The sequence below is a fragment of the Python bivittatus genome, unplaced genomic scaffold, assembly GCF_059951505.1.
Source record: "Python bivittatus isolate LINGU-HERP-01145 unplaced genomic scaffold, Pbiv_v1 ctg000020_np1212, whole genome shotgun sequence".
In the NCBI taxonomy this organism is placed as follows: domain Eukaryota; kingdom Metazoa; phylum Chordata; class Lepidosauria; order Squamata; family Pythonidae; genus Python; species Python bivittatus.
The window spans coordinates 123,339,338-123,359,559 of record NW_028277030.1 but is presented as its reverse complement, the minus strand read 5'-3'; the positions used below and the strand labels follow the sequence as shown (position 1 = coordinate 123,359,559).

Sequence of the window (20,222 nt, the reverse complement as noted above, 5' to 3'; positions counted from 1 at the left end):
GGCAGCAGTGCCCCAGAGATTGCAGTCCCACCATGAATCACGTACAATAGTCTTAAATGCACAAAATAAAATTTCTGATTTTAAAGTGTACAGAATTTGTTTTGACTGTTCCCATCAGTCACTACCTGCACAGTTTTAGATTTTGCAAGATTCACATATTGCAGCCAAGAAAGATTCTTTCTTCTTTTCCCTCTACATTATAAAATCTGGGAGTCCATGGAATCCAAGTGCTACTTAGTAAAACTAAGGGAACACACGATCCATTATTCTGTGTATGTGTGTATTACATGGGAGGCTAGTATACAGTCTCTTGAAGTGTACAGATGACGAGTGTTTTAAATAGCCCACAGAATGTCTCCGCTTCCAAGATCTTTAACCATGTTTTATTTTCATTATAGCTGGCCCAGAAGATCAACAACATTGAAACCAGCTGGGCTTTGGGAGCAATTCTTCACTACATGGATTCACTTCACATGCTATAATATTAGGGATTTACTGCCTGGGGAAAATGAGTCTAGAAGACCGGACCTGACTGATTCCTCTGAAAAAAGACTAAAAGTAAAATATTTTTTTAAATGTTGGTATCTTTCAGTAAGGATGCTAGTACTTCAGTTTGGTAGCTTTAGGTACCCAGTATTGTCCTGGGATCACAAATACTTTTTAGTGTCAAGCAAAATCAGTAACACTTATTCTGGAAAAGAATAAGCCTTGACAGTTAAAATCAGAAGCATATCAGAAATCAAACCAAGTGATTGTAAAATATATCCTTTGATTTATAATGAACATTTGTTGATGATCTCTGGTTTATTTGATATTCTTTATGAGAAAAGCACTTAATCTTTAGACAGGCCTTTTGCCATCTTGCTGCAAGCATATAAAAGCTAGCATCAGAAACAAGCAACTTTTTTGTTGCATACCTTTGGATGTTAGGCTGTAGGCATTCAGATTTTAAAATATATGAAAATTTTTCATACTTGTTTAAAAACATTGTAATGTTTGTGAAACTCTTACTAGTATATATTTAGATTTGCCTTTTGAAAATCAGTTTTTAATTCTTCAGAGCCTTGGAGGTACTGGTTTATTTTGGGAGAGATAAGCTGGGCAAGGTGCCTGCTCTACAGCTGAATTCAGTTGATGTTCCTTGATTATGACTAAAATTCCCTATGTGGTAGAGCTAGAACATTCACAAGAGGGAACAGGAGAATTGTAAGCCAGTCTTCTATAGACATTTTGGTATATATAGCCTCCCATACAAAGAAGTGGTTTGGCCAAACATCCTAATGTACAAATGGCTTGCATAAAAATGTGAGGATCCTATAACGGTGCTTGTTAAATTATGAAGGTGAACTAAATAATTAAAGAAGTAACACATTTTGTAGAGATTAAATTCTTGGCATACAAATCTTATTTTCACCAGTAAAAATGAACAGTCTCTCCTGGAATTTTCTGATTCTTGTGTAAATTGTATCTCAGTATATTAGAAGTTTCCTTGTATTTAAATTCACCATTATTTTAAAATACAGAGCATTGTGTCTTGTTGCCTTGTCCTCAGTATGGAACATAATGAGCATTGGTTATGGGACTTAAAGCATAAACAAAATATCAGTATCCAGGTTAGCCTGACTCAAGTTGGGTTCATGCACCACATTAAGCCATAAAGTGTATGTCCAGGTAGTCCTCGTTTAATGACTGCCTTGGACAGTGACTGTTTGCAGTTACTGTGGTGATGAAACAGGAACTTTGCAACCAACACCCACATTTACAACCTTCGTAGCATCTCTCTCTCTCAGTCAAGTGTTCACTATTACAGTCAGCATGTGTTGTCCTATGCCTAACCCATTTTCTTCTTACCCCATCCTCACCCTTGCAGAGCGAGTTATTGCCTAAACAAGCTATCTCCTCCTGAGCTACTTTTCTCTGTAGCACAGTGGGTCCCTAAAAAATGCTAACCAGAAGTTAACAAGCTCAGCCTCATGACCTTAATTAGTTGATTAGAACCTCCAGCCTGCCCTGCTGCCTGACACTGACAAGACTTTAATCAATTTCCCACTGAAGGCTTTTGTTTGCCTCCTAAAGCATGCTAGGCAAACAGCTGGTGCTAGCACATTTCTTTCAATGTGTATTCCCCATTGTGTGCCTGCTTACTGTCTTGTAATCCCTTCCTCTCCAAGGAATGTAAATACAAAGCTTAATTCCCTTCTTACTAATTATGTCAGTGCCAGGGTAAGCATTCCAAAGGGTGGGGAGTTGGGAAAAAAGGCTAGAAGATTTGCCTTTTTACCTGGCTTCCTCATGAGTCAAGTTCCAGAAACCTTCCCTGCCGATTGGGCTCACCTGTCTGTCTGGGGTCGTATCCTGACACTATAAAGCAAACGAAAGCTGAAGTAAACTCATAAGCACAGTCATGGTCATGTGATTTTCAGTTAGTGACTGCTTCGCCTAACAACTAAGTTGCCAGTCCAAATTGCAATCACTAAACTAGGACTACCTGTATATGTTTTTTGCTTAGCTTTTTTTTAATGCATACCATCCATTATGGCCATTCATAATATCAGAATTAGGAAATCATCACTTTCACCAGCCTCATTCCAATAGGCCATTCTTAATACCTTAAATACCTTGATTTCTTTCCGATGTGTATTCTTCTATTCTGTAATGGTCTTTTTCACTTTTAAATGGCTTTTTTTGTTCTTGTCAAGCAAAAAGGTTAGCATAAATGTGATTTTGCTATAACTCAATGCAGGCAGTCCTTGTTTAGCAACTGCAATTGATTCCAGCAAAATGGTCACTAAGTGACAGTCACTAAACAAACCATGTGATTGAGAGAGATGCTGTGAAGATCGCTGGTTGCTGCTATCTCATTTAGATAAAGTTCTCTCATGCAGCAATACCAGTGTTACTCTCACTCTGGCATGCATTTTGTCAGGTGCAGAAATTTGGGCAGAAGTGCATACATTGATTGGGAAATGATTTTTTTACTATTGTTTATTACTGTTGTATTTGCAAACAGTTGCTATATGAGGCAATTGCTAAACAAGGACTATCTGTATCCAAAACTGATGAAAGAATCCTTTAATATGGAACATAGCAATAGCTGAATTAGTTTTTGGCATTAAGCCAAAATCAAGGCAGTATTGAACCATGTTCATAGATCTTATGAAATTAGCAAGCTACAAGAGTAATGCTTGTGGAAAGAAATTTTTGATTGTACACATTTTTATGAAAACAGAAAGCTCTCTGTTTCAACATTTATACCTATGTCTGATGGATAATCTGGAAATTCAGAAAAATGCTTGAATGTTTTGGTACTGATTTAATGCATTTTTAAATTTTGGTTTATAATTATTTAGTATAATATGAAACAATCTTCCAAATTATGTATGTATATATAAATTCATTAGAGAGTTTGTATATTTAAGGTTCATTTAGCTACTAAGAAAACTTCAAATAATGTTTTCGGGTATCACTTCACAGTCTTTCTTTTAAACAAGTGAATGTATTGTTGCACTGAGCAAGGATTAGAGTACTATATGAAGATTAAGAGTAGAATTTCAATTCTAAGGCCACTTCCACACAAGGACTCTGTTCAAAAGCATTTTTAGATCCCAAAACGTGCTGGGTTTGAAGGCTGAGCTAGTTCATTGTTGGATCAGTTGCAATGTACTTGAAACTGCAGTAAAACTATTGTTTTATTTGAAACAAGGCAACTCTGGTGCTGCTGGTTCTTTTTTACCATCTGCAGAAACTTTTGCTTCATCCTGCCTTTTCGCTCCAAGACTAAAGCCATCCTAGCAGGACTTCTAAGGGAAAAGCTGACTGGATGGCTTTGCAGTTTATAAGAACCATTTATTTATTTAGCACTATTTCTATGCTAACCCACCCACACAGCTCTGGGCAACTTAACAATAATCAAACCCATAAATTGATCAATTGCAATAAATTAATAAATCCACTTGGTAAAATACTATAGCAGTACCCCCAAATACATTTTGACCCAAAAATTCAGCAGAACATAATCATAAGTTCCCTCCTAAATGTCAGTAGGGAGAGGGCTATCTTTATATGGGCAGCAGACTATTCCAAAATGCTGGGAAAGCAACAGAAAAGGCACATTTCCTGTCTCTACCTCTTTAGGGTAGGACCAGCAGATTTTGTCTCGGGACAGGTGATCTGTAAGGTTACTAGGACCCAAGGGCTTCAAGGTGCTTTTGTGATACTAGGGAGAGGACACAGTGGCAGTATGGAAATCTGTGTTTTCTTAGAAACTATGCCAGTCTTACAAACACATTACTAGATACTGAAGGGATTGTTTTGTTAGGACTGCAGCATGCAAGGAAGGGAGGAGTAACTCTTATCTCCGCTGTAAGGTCCTAGTGACAGTATACTTCCCCTTAATAACTGTGGTATCAATTGATACCAACCAAAACATATTTTTTTTAACTAATAGCAAGGACAATTTATTGAAATAGCAGAAAAGAAGATAATGATTCCTCCCCTCCCTAGCTACTGCAGTTCTGATTTTTAAAAATGCATTTGATTATTTTGTTGTCTAAAACTGAAATGGTTCCAAATAACACATGCAGAGCAAATATGATGTTAGACACGTAGTAGCCCATTGTGGAGAAAGTGAAAAGCTACAGATTATCCATATATACAGTACTGTGCAAAAGTTTTAGGCATGTGTGAAAAAATGCTGTAAAGAATGCTTTCAAAAATATATATTGTAATTGTTTATGTTTATCAATTTACAAAATGCAAAGTGAGCAAACAGAAGAGAAATCTAAATCAGATCAATATTTGGTGTGACTACCCTTTGGCTTCAAACCAGCATCAATTCTTATACTTGCACAAAGTCAGGGATCTTGTAGGATTAGAGTCAGGTGTATGATTAACCAGTTATTCCAAGCAGGTGCTAATGATCATCAATTTCATATGTAGGTTGAAACACAGTCATTAACTGAAACAGAAACAGCTGTGTAGGAGGCTTAAAACTGGGTGAGGAACAGCCAAACTCTGCTACTAAGGTGAGGTTGTGGAAGACAGTTTCATGTCACAGGTTATACACCATGGCAGGACTGAGCACAGCAACAAGACACAAGGTAGTTATACTGCATCAGCAAGGTCTCTCCCAGGCAAAAATTTTAAAGCAGACTGGGGCTTCAAGATGTGCTGTTCAAGCTCTTTTGAAGAAGCACAAAGAAACAGGCAATGTTGAGGACTGTAGATGCAGTGGTTGGCCAAGGAAACTTAATGCAGCAGATGGAAGACATATCATGCTTACTTCCCTTCAACATCAGAAGATGTCCAGCAGTGCCATCAGCACAGAACTGGTGGAAACTAGTAAGACCCAGGTACACCCATCTACTGTCTGGAGAAGTCTGGCCAGAAGTGGTCTTCATGGAAGAATTGCAGCCAAAAAGCCATACCTCCAATGTGGAAATAAGGCTAAGTGACTCAACTATGCATGAAAACATAGGAACTGGGGTGCAGAAAAATGGCAGCAGGTGCTCTGGACTGATGAGTCAAAATTTGAAATATTTGGCTGTAGCAGGAGGCAGTTTGTTCACCAAAGGGCTGGAGAGCAGTACAAGAATGAGTGTCTGCAGGCAACAGTGAAGCATGGTGGAGGTTCCTTGCAAGTTTGGGGCTGCATTTCTGCAAATGGAGTTGGAGATTTGGGCAGGATCAATGGTGTCCTCGATGCTGAGAAATACAGGCAGATACTTATCCATCATGCCATACCATCAGGGAGGCGTGTGATTGGCCCCAAATTTATTCAGCAGAACAATGACCCCAAACATTCAGCCAATGTCATTAAGAACTATCTTCAGCGTAAAGAAGAACAAGGAGTCCTAGAAGTGATGGTTTGGCCCCCACAGAGCCCTGATCTCAACATCATTGAGTCTGTCTGGGATTACATGAAGAGACAGAAGGATTTGAGGCAGCCTACATCCACAGGAGATCTGTGGTTAGTTCTCCAAGATGTTTGGAACAACCTACCTGCCGAGTTCCTTCAAAAACTGCATGCAAGTGTACCTAGAAGAATTGATGCTGTTTTGAAGGCAAAGGGTGGTCACACCAAATATTGATTTGATTTGGGTTTTTCTTCTGTTTGCTCACTTTGCATTTTGTAAATTGATAAACATAAACAATTACAATACATATTTTTGAAAGCATTCTTACTTTACAGCATTTTTTCATACCCGCCTAAACCTTTTGCACAGTACTGTATATCGTATTATTATATTCATACATAATTTAACAGAGCACTTCATTTCTGGCATTCAGGACATTGGTCTACTTGCTGCTCTAGCTAATAGAATGTCTTTTTGTGAGCACAAATTTTATGTGAAAAATCAAAAGATATTTGTCATTAATTGCATGTCCTTTGAAGCACCAAGTATGTATAAGTATTTTGAAATTCATGAAATATATTAATAATTTTAAAAAAATAATAAGCATTTGTGCATTTCCGTATGTTGATGTGAATTGTTACTCTGTCATTTGGATTATCTTTTCCTTGGCTGCATCAAAGGAAGAAGTGAACCTGCCCTGTCCTTTGCCATGGGTTTGGCTCGGATCATCTGTCACTGGGCTCCTTGCTACTTCATCTTAATTTTTTTCCCCATCGATTGTGCAGTCTTAATTTGCTTATTTTTATCTCTTCTCTTTTGACTTGTCATCTATAACTCAGATAAAAGCATTCTGGTAACTGCAGTGGAGACTGTGATCTTAAGGCCTGATGTAGGCATGCACAAAAATAGGATGATAGAATGGCCTGCATGTTAAAAACTAGTTTTTCAGTTTTATTTGCAGGGCTGCTCATAGGCAAAAATGTCATTCTCCTGCAGTTTGAAGCAGACATTATCATACATATAATTATTAAAAGTTGTACCATCTATTGTTGATTTAGTACTTTATTCAATATTTGCTAAATTCCCATTACGTTTCTCAAGAAGCAGTTGACTGATGCAGTGAACAGTCCCAGTTATAGTTAACTGGCATATTATAGTTCCCACTGGTTCCAAAAGACCTTACTTTAAATAAAGAGGATTAGATGGAAGCAAGCTATAAAAATGCCTTTGCTTGCCTTTTAAACAATGTTGAGCACTTGTGAAATTTCCCAGGGTAATAAAAAGCCTAATGTTCTATTAATTATTCAAAAAGAGTAAATGGGATGACTAAGATAGTGGTTAAGCTAAATCAAATACTGAATTGGAAAAGAATGTATGTCCTTGAAAACTAAGCCAGTAGTGTTTAGTGATACCTCCAGAATGTCATTTTGGTGTGATTCCAGATATAGTTTGGAAACAGTTTATCTACAGCTGCACATTAAGAATAAGGTTGTGAAATCAAGTAGAACAAAAGAATGTCATTATATTAAACAGTTAATTAACATATAAGATATGACCTAGTCTGTTACAGTATTCTCAGCTGGTACCTGAGCAGGTACATACTGTTTTCAGAAAAAGAACAACACAAGGCTGTTTGTGCTTAACAAGTAGAAATTTAAAAAGGTAATCTAGCATAGCTACTGCTCCATTTTGCTTCATGCCACCTTTGTATCTGCCCCCACATAAAATACATAAAACTTCATCCAATCTGGATTTTGGATTTTTTTTTATTAATCCACATGGCTCAGAACACCTTGAGAGAGATGTTAAGGATTTTTTTTCAGGAGGTTATAAAGATTTAGAGACTAGGGTTTCATTGCACCAGTTTAATGAAAGTCCTACTTGTCTATATGAAAAGAGAACACCTTTGAATAAATGTATTCCTAAAACAATATTTGCTAAAGGTAGTTTGACAATACAGTACAGTGAGGGCATGCTTAAACTCAAAAGTAATTTGATACCTCTGGGAAAATTCAGCTGCAGATTAGATAAGGAAGAGATTTGTTGACATCATCTACATCAATTTATTATTAAAGCTGCTCCATTTTTTAAATCTTAGATGGTAAACTGAATTGATTTAACTCTGGACATTCCAGCAGTTGATGTAATAGCTACATGTTAAATGCTGTTAATTTTCTGTTAATTGTCAGAAAATGAAGATAATTAGATTATTTCTGTGATAACTGTGCCTGTATATCTCACCTGGGCAAAATTTTCAGGTCATGGTTCTTACCTGACTTTGAATGGTATAAAGCAGGGTTCCTCAACCTTGGCAACTTTAAGACGGGTGGACTTCAACTCCCAGAATTCCCCAGCCAGCGAGGCATTAGCCTGTCTTAAAGTTACCAAGGTTGAGGTTGAGGAACCCTGGTATAAAGGATCTACATTCCCCAAACCCAATTTATTTTAATGGGATTTAGTTAAATCATATATATATATACATATGCACACACACACATGCATACACATACTGTTATATTAAATATAATTAATATATATGATTACTCTTTCTGTAACATTGAACATTAGAATTTGGTGGCAATTTTTAGACTCTGTAGGGTGCACCCAAGGCTTGGAGGGGCGCACAGGGCATTGGGGCCTCACGTTCACGTGCTCTAAACCTATGCATATTGACTTGGGAGTGAGTTCAAATGAAAACACGAGCTTATATTTTAGTAACTGTGGATAGGATTGTGCCACATTTAAGCCTTTACTCTGGCAAGGTGTGGTGCCCTTCCCTCAGTGATGCTTGAGAATATGTAGAAAAAAGAACCTTATTCAGAATGATTGTGTCATTGTGGGAATGGGAAAATAGAAACAACTAAGCACGTACTACTGGTTTGCCAATATTACGGCCATGTATGCAGCGCCTATAGTATGCCCTTGCTAGTAGATTTTCCAGGTTGCCCCAGGCATTTCTATCTGCCACTTCTACTGCCTGATAAGACTCTCACCAAAACATGCAACATGGCAACAGTTTGTGTGGCAGCATGTAAAATCAGGAAGATGCTGGTGCCTCTAACAAGTTAGCAAAATAGTTTCGTTCCTCAAGTTTTTGTTTCTTCATTTGCTTATGTGTTTGCTTCCTTCTGCCTTCAGCAGCTGCTTCTATATCTACTTGTTTTGTATATTTATGTTTACTTGTTTTATGTACTACTTTTAAAAATGTATATAAGAAACTTTTGTAAAATTACAAATTTTAACCATATTTTAATCTTATTCTGACTTAGGCCTGGATTGCCTATGATGAATCTTGTGTGTTTGTTTTCCCCACATGGTATCATTCCGTGCCTTTCATATTGTAGTTTTATACTTCTGTACCTTTTATAGTATATATTGTATTGCTTTGTGCTGGTCTTTGGCCATAGTAAGTTTTTGTTTGTCTGACTAATGCCCTGTCCCACTTACAGTTGACCATAATAGCACATGCCCATCTCATTCAAATGCAGTTTCTATTTGCACGTCCTTTGGCCCCTTCTCTAAGAGAAATTAGAAGTGGGAGAAATTGAGAGGAATCCATTCTTCTGGTCATCAATTAGCCTTTGTAGCTCCTGGTAAGGCAGATCACTGAATCCATTTTTGAAATGCTCATTGCTGTGAGAATAGGGACTTTTTTTTTTTTTTTTTAAGCACATGAGTTTTCCTATTTTCATTTGTATAATAGCAGTCAGAACAAGGGGGTACACTCCCCAAAATCCTGGAAATGGCTAATTACTTTAGTTCACTGTTTCTAACATTCTGAATATGTTATTTGCCAATTACACAATGTGCACGAAAGTTTGGACAAGATTCCCTTAAGGCAGAATGGCAAATACCAAGCCTCTCTTTATATCCTTACAATGCAACTGTATGTCAATCTCCATCCCTTCTGCAGGCAAGTGCTGCCTGCACCCATCCGACTGGCCCGTGCTCCTAAGGCACTGGGTCATCAAGGGTGATGCAGAGCTAAGCCAATTAACTCCTGATCCTAGGAAAACCAAACAGTTTGTAGCTGTTCCTCTGGAGTTTGGGGGTAGGTAGTTTCCTACTGGTGCCAAAGTGTCTGTGGGGTATGATCAAAAGAGTCACAGTGGCAGTCACGAGTCTGCCAGCATGATGTATTGCACATAAAAAAAACAGGTGGAGTTTTGATCACACTGTCATGGCTGCCATCGTGGCTTATTTTATCCACACCCTGTGGATGTCCTTGCAGTGGTAGGACTTCCTGCCTTGTCCTATCCTGAGATTTCTCCCTTCCCTCTTACTGTTGAGGTGCCATGGGGGTTTGGCACCCCCCAGTTGCATTGAAGGAGATGAAGGGGGGGGGTTGCCTTTGCAGCCGCACTAGGAAAACACCATTAGCTCAAAGCGAGAGGGACACGTACATAGGATACCTTGAGGGTATTTAGGAAAGGGTCTACAGCCACCCTGAGGGTATCTGGGAAACCCTGAGGGTCTCCAGGAAAAGGTCTACAGCTAAACTGGTTCAACCTGCCTTGTGTACCTTGAGGGCATCCAGGAAAGGGTCTATAGCCAAACTGGTTCAAACTGTGGTTTAAACTGCTTTGTCCCTGTAAACTATAAAAACTGAGCTTGTATTTCCGGTGGTGTGGCAAAACCCTGGCATATTTGCTGCCTATGCTCTGGGTTGCTGACCACCCAGCTCCTTTTACTCGGCCGAATAAAGAGCTGTTTCTTTCTAAGAGCCTCCTCTTGAATTCGCACCATTGTATTTCTCTGGGATTCAGGGTTGCAAACCTTACATTTTCTGGCACCCAACGTGGGGCACGAAGGCGTAATTCTTTCACGGTAACTCACTCCGGGCTCCCCACGAGCGAGCTCCGTTGCGGCTCGGCGACCTTCGGCGCGGCTTCCAGGAGAAACCGGCGCGGACCAGTGATGTTGTCAAAGAGCGCTCCTGGAGATTTTTTTTTCTCCCTCCAGTGACCTCACGCTGATCTGCGGCAGGCAGACCCTGCTGTAAGCCAGACCCGAACGTCCATTTCGGAGGCTCTCTTCTAGTACCGGGGACTTGAAGTTGGGAAAACCGTAAGTAGGAAAATCAGGATTCCGGAACGAGCGGTTTGGGACGTGCCGTGTGCGAGTTTGTGTGTGTGAGATGCAAAAAATTTTCATTAGGAATTTGTCCGCGAAGCAAGTGAGGAGTTCGCGGTTCCGTTGCCCCGTGAGGGGAACGGCCGGAGACAACCGAAGTGAAAGAGAGCAAGTGATAAGAGGCACGGAAAACCGGTAGGTTCTTCCAAGAAGGAGAGGGTGCCTGGCCATACCCCAAACCGAAGGAAAGGTCCGAGAAATCTCCTAGGAAGTCAGACCTGTGGATTCCGGTGTCCTGCCCCCCCTTGAACGATCCCTTAAGCGGCCAGCGTCGGCTGGTGGAAGGCGAGGGTTGATCCCACCATCTTTAAATTCTATGAGGCCAGCGATTGCTGGGAGGTGGCACAAGGAGGGAGGGAGGGGCCATTGAGACCGGGAATCCAGGGTCAAAAAGGAAAAGGTACCACAAGGAAAGGTATTAAAAGGAAAAGGTACCATAAGGAAAGGTATTAAAAGGAAAAGGTACCACAAGGAAAGGTTTAAAAAATGGGAAACCGAAAAAGTAGTTTGCCCCTGCCAAATGAAAAACAGTATGGGAAGTCAGAGCCGTGCACCCCACTACGCTGCGTGTTAGCCCATTGGAGCACGTTAAAACCTCTGGTAGCAGTAAAGATTACTTTTAAAAGGGAGAAGTTGAGGGTTCTCTGCGCTACCATATGGCCCACTTATTTTCTGGGTGACCAACAGCTCCCATGGCCACCTGAGGGCACTGTGAACCCTGAAATTATCCAAAATTTGTCAAAATTCTTGGCAAAGGGAGGCAAGATGGAAGAAGAACTTTATTCAGCATTCTTTTTCAATCTGGCTGCGTGGACAGATATTCAAAAATTATGTGGGCTAATAACCCCCTCCCAAAGGGTCTGTCCGCTGATTAAAAGTCAGAAAGTGAAGCTAGCACCAGTACCAGATGCTCCCCCACTGGTACCAGATGAACCACTATCGGTTCCTGACCTTGGGCGTCTAGGACCAAACCTGAAGCTTCTTAGCCCTTCCCACACCAGGACAGGCCAAGCCTATAGCCAAGAGGCACATCTGGGTCCTTCTGTCTTGGCTCCACTTCGGCAGGTCCCCATGGGGAACAGACTAGCTTATATCCACACCCCATTTACCACAGGGGACTTGTTTAACTGGAAGGAGAGCTTGCCTCCCTATCGAGAAGCTCCCCAGCAATATGTTGATCTAGTCCAACAGGTCATTTCGACCCACCGCCCAACGGTCCCGGATCTTTTTACCTTGGTTTCTGCCTTTTTGGGGGCTGAAGACTGGCAGCAAGTTTTAAAAGCTGCAATAGTCCATTATACCACTGCACAGACCCAGGGTCTCCAAGATGGCGGACATGATGCAGCATGGCCAGACCCGAATGTTGTTCTGGTTCCCACTTTTGAGGCAGACCCAAATACAGATCATGATCTCACTGCCCTTCGGCATTCCCAGGAGGCCATCCTTCACGGCCTCTGCACTGGAGTACCCAAGATAGTAAGCTTTCACCGGGTCCACCAGATTCTCCAGGAGCCGAAGGAATCTCCTACTGATTTTTTGAACCGCCTCAAGGATGGATTCCGACGATTTACTGACCTTGACCCCGACCTCCCTGCTAACGAGACCTTGTTAAAAATGACTTTTGTGGGACAAAGTGCCCCTGATATCCAGTGCAAACTCCAGAAGTTGGAGGCACCTGCCACCCAGAATTTTGAGACCCTCATCCAAACAGCTTTTATAGTGTTTGCCCAACGAGATGAGGAGGAAGAGAAGAAGGAAGATCGCAAGATGCGAAAACAAGCAGCCCTCCTGGCCATTGCTCTACAGCCCAAACCTAAAGGGAGGGGGCTACCCAAACATCCTGAGAAACCCCGCCCAAATCCTCTTCGGCGGGACCAGTGCACCCGGTGTAAAAGAACTGGCCACTGGAAAAATGAGTGCCCCCTTGGGGCCTGTAGGGGAAGAAATAGTGGCAGAAACTTTGGAGGTAGACCACCTCATGACTTTGGGATGGGGGAAGCACCCTGGCCAGGTCCCAGGCCCGAACCCCAACCCCTGATGTCGGCTCTAATGCTTGAGTTCTATCCTAGTGCCTACTGATGGGGCTCCGGAGGTTTCAGTAGCACCCCCAGCCCTCTGGTGGAGCTAGCAATTGGGGGAAGAACCTATTCCTTTTTAGTTGATACTGGGGCCATGTATAGTGTCCTCACGGATCCCACTATCCCCTATCTTTCTTCAGAAACGACTCCCATTGTTGAAGTCACAGGCCGGGAGGAGGCTGCTCCAAAGAGTCTTCCCCTCTCTGTTCAGCCTCCACAGGGACCTCCTATCTCACATTCATTTTTAGTATTGCCTCAGGGCCCTTTAAATCTGCTGGGACGGGATCTCCTTGGCAAACTGGGAGCAACTCTCAAGTGTTCACCCAAGGGAGTCACTCTTGATATCCCTCCTGGCCGAGCATATGTGTGCTTTTTGCAAGACCCTGAAGCATCCACAGATTTTAATCACCTCAATATTGATCCCAAAGTTTGGTATCAAGGCACACCACATCGGGCCCAACTTCTTCCCCAGGGGCAACCTGTGGCCATTCAACAGTATTCTATTAAACGAGAGGCCCGTGTAGGCATTAAGCCCCAAATAGACTTCTTTCTAAAGAATGGCCTCCTTCGCCAAGTCCAATCTCCCTGATCAACCCCAATTTTTCCGGTCCCAAAGCCTGATGGATCCTGGAGATTTGTTCATGACCTTAGAGAACTTAACACCAGGATCTAGCCTCTTCATCCCGTGGTGGCCAATCCATACACCCTTTTGACCACCCTGTCGAGTGACCAAATGTGGTACACCATTATTGACCTCAAAGACGCCTTCTTTTGCATTCCATTGGCCAGGGAAAGCCAACCCTATTTTGCCTTTGGGAAGATCCAGACAGTGGTCTAAAATGTCAACTTACTTGGACCTGACTTCCCCAGGGCTATCGCAATAGCCCAACAGCATTTGCCGCCGCCCTTGCTCAGGACTTGAGAGATTTTTCAACAAATGACACCACCCTCCTCCAGTATGTGGATGACCTAATTGCAGGAAGAGACGGAGGGAACTGAGGAGGTGTCTGTTGCCCTCCTCAACCATCTAGCAAGAACGGGATACACAGTACCCCAGAAAAAGATCCAATGGGTCAAACAAGAAGTCCAATATCTGGGGTATATTCTCAAGAAAGGCAAGAGACTCCTCCACACGAGTCGCCTGCAAGCCATTGCCTCTCTGAAGGCACCTGCCAATATAAAACAGTTGAGAACTTTTTTGGGAATTACCAGATATGCCCAGCTGTGGATCCCCATGTATTCCCTGCTGGCCAAACCTCTCTATCAGTTGACTCAGAAAGACATGGCCTGGGATTGGACTGGGGAACACCAGAAGGCCTGGGAAGGCCTTAAGTGAGCCCTAGCCGCTGCATCTGCCCTTGCCTTGCCTGATCAAAGCCGAGGGTTCGACCTTTTCCTGATAGAACAAAAGGGATATGCCCTTGGGGCCCTGCTTCAGAAATTGGGGCCTGAAAAGGTACCAGTGGCCTACCTTTCCAAAGGCTTGGACAATGTAGTTAAAGGCTGGCCCTCCTGCCTGCGAGCAGTTGCTGCCACCGCTGTACTGGTCCAAGAAGCCCAGAAAATCATTCTAGGTGCTCCATTAGCAGTGTACACCCCCCATGCAGTTCGAACCCTGTTTGAACAAAAGTTACCTGCCTGGGCCACCTCTAACCGTGTTTCGCACTATGCTAGCTTGATTGTGGAACAGGAAAACATTAAACACCACTGGTGCGAACGCCTCAACCCTGCTACTCTCTTGCCCCTGCCCCCTGAGCCAGGCTCTGACCCCCATGAATGCTTTAAAGTATTAGAGACAGTTGTTGGAATTTGCCCTGATCTGCAAGCTGAACCTCTAGCAAACCCTGGAGGACAGTTTTGGACTGATGGCTCATCATTCATGAAAGAGGGGAAGAGGTTCACAGGCTTTGCAGTAGTTACTGAAGATGGCCCATTATATTTCCAGAAATTGCCATCACATTATTCAGCCCAAGCTGCTGAGCTTCTAGCTCTGATTAAGGCTTGCCACTTGGCTAAAGGACAGTGAGTTAACATCTTTACTGACAGTCATTACGCCTTCCTCGCTGCGCACACTCATACAGCTTTATGGAAAGCCCGTGGCTTCTCAGGAGCAGATGGAAAGACTTTAAAAATGAAACCCCTGCTTGAAGAGCTCACAGCGGCTGTCCAGAAACCTACAGAATTAGCTATTATCCACTGTCGCAGCCATCAATCTGACCCAGGCAAAGTTACCCGAGGAAATAAGGCGGCAGACTTCTGGGCGAAACAGGCTGCCATTCTGGGTTGCCAGCCATCTCCAGATCACCTTCTTCCTCTCCTTCCAATTGACTTCACTGATGCCATGCCTCCCCTCTATGACCAACGAGACAAACTAGACCCAAAGGGACATTGGGACAATGGTTGGTGGGTAGTGGGGGAAAAGGTTCAGCTTCCCTGCCAGCTGTTTTGGAAGATTATTACTCGATCTCACCAGACTTCTCACATGGGGTCCTGACCCCTTCTCAAGTGGCTAAAAGAATGTTACCATGCCCCACACCTCAGGGGCTCCTGCCTCTCCGTAGTTCATCAGTGTGAGATTTGCCAGCAGAACAATCCCCGGGGAGGGAAGACAATTCCTCAAGGACACCTCCGTACGGCCCGTTACCCAGGGGAAGCCTGGCAAGTGGACTTCACAGAGGTGCCAAAGCATGGTGCTAAGTCTAACCTCTTTGTCTTAGTTGATCTCTATACTGGTTGGCCAGAGGCTATTCCCACTGCCACTCAAAAGGAGGTAGTACAGGCCCTAATAGAACTCATCATTCCCCGGTTCAGTGTTCCTAAAGGCCTGGAATCTGATAATGGCCGACATTTCACCTCTAAGGTCACTCAGGAGGTCAGCAAGTTCCTTGAAATCCCCTGGCACCTCCATTCTAGCTATCAGCCTCAGGCTTCTGCTAAGGTTGAACGTATGAACCGGACCCTTAAGGCACAAATTGCCAAATTGTGTCAGGAGATTAGTCTGCCCTGGCCTAAAAAACTCCCATTAGCCCTTACCCGTATTCGAGCCTTCCCTACGAGGAAGCTTGCCTTGTCCCCATTTGAAATGATGTATGGGCACCCCTTTGTGGCTAACAAGGTAAAGGATGTTGATGAGGGAAAGAAGAATGTAGCCAAGTATTTGCATAATCTGGCACAAGTTTTGTACTCTATTTCTAAACAGGCTCAGGCTGCTTTACCACCTGTCTCAGATGCCCCTCCTCTTGCCAATCCAGGGGAGTGGGTCCGAGTTAAAGAACTCTCACCTTCCTGTGACGATTCCAAATGGTCTGAACCCTGACAAGTCCTACTCGCCACTCCAACAGCAGTTAAAGTTGAGGGGATCAAGGCATGGATCCACGGTTCCAGGATCAAGAAAGTCGAGCCTCCTCCGACTCAGTGGCAAGTACAGTAGCTGAACGGCCTGAAACTGAAACTCCAGAAAGTTCCCGCCTCGCACAGCCGACCTGTTTTGACTCCTCCCGTCTGCTTAGGAAGGACCCTAAAATCTTTTGAATGGACTGGACCCTTCTGGAAGCAGTGGGATTCGATGTGTTCTAGTTGGAATTCTCTGACTGTGTTGTGGGTTCCCAAGTACAGTCTTTGGGAAAAGGGAAGGATGGGGTTGATTTGTATGTTGGAAAAACCACATGTCTTAATGCTTTCGATCCTCATGACGGGCCTATCTTTGGGACTGGGGGTTCCCTTGCGTAACAAAAGGGAGGCCAATTTAGGCCTATGGCAGGACAACAACTGGATCCAGAAGGTGAGGGTATATTTACAGCTGATGGAGAGTAACTTTTCTAATTGTTGGCTATGTCAACACATGCCTCCAAAGGCTTCAGATGGACTCCCCTTAGACGCGATTCCCTTGAGTGAATCTGAATGGAAAAATCCGACTCAAGGACCTAGGGGTGTGTTCATCTCCCAAAACCTGACCCAGATTACAGTTTTGACAGGGTCTAGGATTCAGCATAGAGCATCCTTCTGCTGGACATACCAGAACACAACTGCGAATGCAAATACTATTTTCTTAGGTAACTATTCTAATTGTGATCACCTAATTAATGTCAATAGCCTGTATAGATTCAATGCCCCTTCATTTTCATATGCCAATGTGACAGAGTATGAGTGCAACCACATCACTACCGGGAATCGCAGTATAGGGGGTCTGCCTTGTAACACCATTAAGGCCTTAGTCCAATCAGCAGCGGCTCCACCAGACCACGCCATGTACCATACCAATCTTGTAGGGGTTTTTTGGTTGCTATGTGGTAGGATGGCGTACAGAGCCATACCCCCTTACTGGGAAGGTACTTGTACACTGGGTCAATTGGCCCCTGCTTTAAGGACCTCTCCAGCCCTCTTACACCACTGCATCCAGAATAGAAGAGATCCCACTCCTGTTGCTACTAACAGCCATGACCATGAACAGCTCCTCCAAGGCCTCCCTCCGCTGGGGGTAGCATTGAACTTTAGGGATATTGTTAAATTAAGCAATCGGACAGAGTGGATGTTTAATAAAACTGTCGGGGGGTTGCAGAAATTAAATCAAGAGCAGGGAGAAATTAGGCAGGTGGTCCTGCAAAATAGAGAAGCTTTAGACATGCTTCTCACAGCTCAAGGAGGAGTTTGTGCTGTTGTACATTCTTATTGTTGTGTTTACATCCATAACAATCAAGTTGATCTTAACAAAACTGTAGAGGCCATGGAGAATGCCATAACTGAAAAGCATGCAGATGAGGCCCGCCGGTGGGATACATCATGGAACCCATTCTCATTCCTGGAGAGTTGGTTTCCCAACATCAGCTCTTTTTCTTGGTGCTATATTGCTGTTGGTCCTCTGTTGCTGTTCACCAATCCTTATGTTTTTAGGCCGACGCATGCTCACCTCTCTAGTTTCTCAAATGACTGTTGTTGCCGCCCCTGCCACTCCATCTGAAAAGCCCGCTAAGGTCATGGTTCTCCGAACTATCCCACAGGAATATAGCTCTCTGGTAACAAGGTAACAGAAAGCATTCTGTTACAAAACTAAAGGGAGGAATGAAGGGGGGGGTTGCCTTTGCAGCCGCACTAGGAAAACACCATTAGCTCAAAGCGAGAGGGACAGGATACGCAGGATACCTTGAGGGTATTTAGGAAAGAGTCTCCAGCCACCCTGAGGGTATCCGGGAAACCCTGAGGGTCTCCAGGAAAAGGTCTACAGCTAAACTGGTTCAACCTGCCTTGTGTACCTTGAGGGCATCCAGGAAAGGGTCTATAGCCAAACCGGTTCAAACTGCGGTTCAGACTGCTTTGTCCCTGTAAACTCTAAAAACTGAGCTTGTATGTCCGGTGGTGTGGCAAAACCCTGGCATATTTGCTGCCTATGCTTTGGGTTGCTGACCTCCCAGCTTCCTTTTACTTGGCCGAATAAAGAGCTGTTTCTTTCTAAGAGCCTCCTCCTGAATCCGTGGCATTGGATTTCTCTGGGATTCAGGGTTGGAAACCTTACAGAGGGTTTTCCCACTCCCCCTGCACAGATTGCCCCCCCCCCCAATTTACCCACCTCAAGGGAAAAAGGGCAGGGTGGTTCTTTCATGCCCCCTCCTCTGGCCAGTAGCATGTAATACTGGCGAGCTGCATGAGAGGAAGGTGAGCCATGGTGCACGACTACCGTAGAGGGCATGTGGATTGAGGCTGGTGGCTGTGTGGAAGTGCCCATACTCCAGTGTTGTCCAAACTTGGCCACTTTAAGATGAGTGGACTTCAACTCCCAGAATTCCCTAGCCAGCCATGCTGGCTGGGGAATTCTGGGAGTTGAAGTCCACTCATCTTAAAGTGGCCAAGTTTGGACAACACTGCCATACTCTGAAGTAACAGACTTCTTCAGGTTTCCATATGAACCATTTCAGCCTAAAAGGGTTTCCTTCTTTCTGCAAACTATATCCCATTTTTTAAAAAATCCCTAGCAATTGCCCTTTATGTTCCAGGTGCAGCCTTGCTTCTGTGGCCCTTATTTATTTTCTATTTTATTTCTCCTATTTAGCAGATGCCCAACTATTATTCCTGGAGTGACACACAAGCACACAAAATATATGCTCGATAAAACTATAGTCAGAATTACAGTACAATTCAATAAAGCAGTGCTAAAATGATAATTGTAGAGCAGGAACAAACTTTAAAGACAGCAAGACAAATACAAATTTGTCAACCTTGGCTGATCCAAGATGAGCAGGAGTGGATCAGGTTAGTGCTTGAATGGGAGATTCCCTAGAAATATCTAAATTGGGAAGTAAAACAAAGACAGAAAAGAATTCCCAAGCTGCTTCAAGATTGTTGCCAAGAAAACTACCTGGCTGTGTTTATGGAGTCACCAGAAAAGTGCAACATTTTAAAATAACCAAGTTAAAAAAGGCACTCACTGCAAAGGGAACATGATGAATACCACAATCTCTGCCTGGTGATGAAAAGAATTAGGGATTAAGACAAGGGGAAAGCAAACATGCTTTTTGTGCAGGATTGATGAGCTTATTGATCTAGGTCAGTGTTTCTCAACCTTGGCAGCTTTAAGATGTGCGGACTTCAATTCCCCATTATGGGAATTGAGTGGGGAATTCTGGGAATTGGTCCACACATCTTAAAGTTGCCAAGATTGAGAAACACTGACCTAGATAGCCAGACAAGTCAGTTTGGGGGTTGTTGATATGCCGGTATGATGGGCTTGGGTTTTTGTAGATGCTTTTATTGATTAATTTGTTGTTTGCGTGCCACTGTCAAGTGGGCAGCCATATAAATCAAATTAATAAAGCAAACAAATGTTTCCAAAGGGACAGACAGCTATCATAGTCAACTGAACTGAATCATGTGATACCCTGAAGGCTAACAAAATCATTGGCAGGAACCAGATCCCCTTTATCTGATGAAGTCCGGCTGTAGTCCATGCGTGCTGATGCCATAACAAATTAGGAACCGTGAGTAATCCGTCGTATGAGAGAGCACCAGCTCGCTCGCTGGACAGACCTCCTCGTACTCTGTAGAGGAAAGCAGAGAGGAGTCACCAGAGGCTGCTCCTATCGTTTCTTTGGGCGGGTTTATTGCAACTGATAATTGATGATGATGATGCACCATCAAGTCGTTCTCGACTCCTAGCAACCACATA

The 20,222-nt window shown here is 43.3% G+C and overlaps 2 protein-coding genes and 1 long non-coding RNA gene across 5 annotated transcripts in view; 2 read left to right on the top strand and 1 right to left on the bottom strand.

The window, feature by feature from the left end:
* The window catches only part of LOC148217173 (uncharacterized), a 28,820-nt gene extending 26,459 nt beyond the window's left edge, over positions 1-2,361 (bottom strand). Inside the window, exon 1 of the long non-coding RNA XR_015797570.1 lies at positions 2,282-2,361. This is a non-coding gene — a long non-coding RNA (uncharacterized LOC148217173). The remainder of the gene's footprint in view (positions 1-2,281) is intronic.
* Positions 1-18,522, top strand: part of ENTPD6 (ectonucleoside triphosphate diphosphohydrolase 6) — a 54,409-nt gene extending 35,887 nt beyond the window's left edge. For all 3 annotated transcript variants that reach the window (XM_088149031.1, XM_088149028.1, XM_088149023.1), the window contains 2 exons: positions 399-10,922; positions 16,266-18,522. In XM_088149031.1, the coding sequence (XP_088005157.1) occupies positions 399-482 (84 nt within the window). In that variant the 3' untranslated portion in view covers positions 483-10,922; positions 16,266-18,522. The remainder of the gene's footprint in view (positions 1-398; positions 10,923-16,265) is intronic.
* Positions 10,929-18,522, top strand: LOC112541634 (uncharacterized). The gene has a single exon (XM_088149011.1). The coding sequence runs from the start codon at positions 11,475-11,477 to the stop codon at positions 13,065-13,067; it is 1,593 nt and encodes a 530-aa protein (XP_088005137.1). The 5' UTR covers positions 10,929-11,474; the 3' UTR covers positions 13,068-18,522.
* Positions 18,523-20,222: the final 1,700 nt, after the last annotated feature.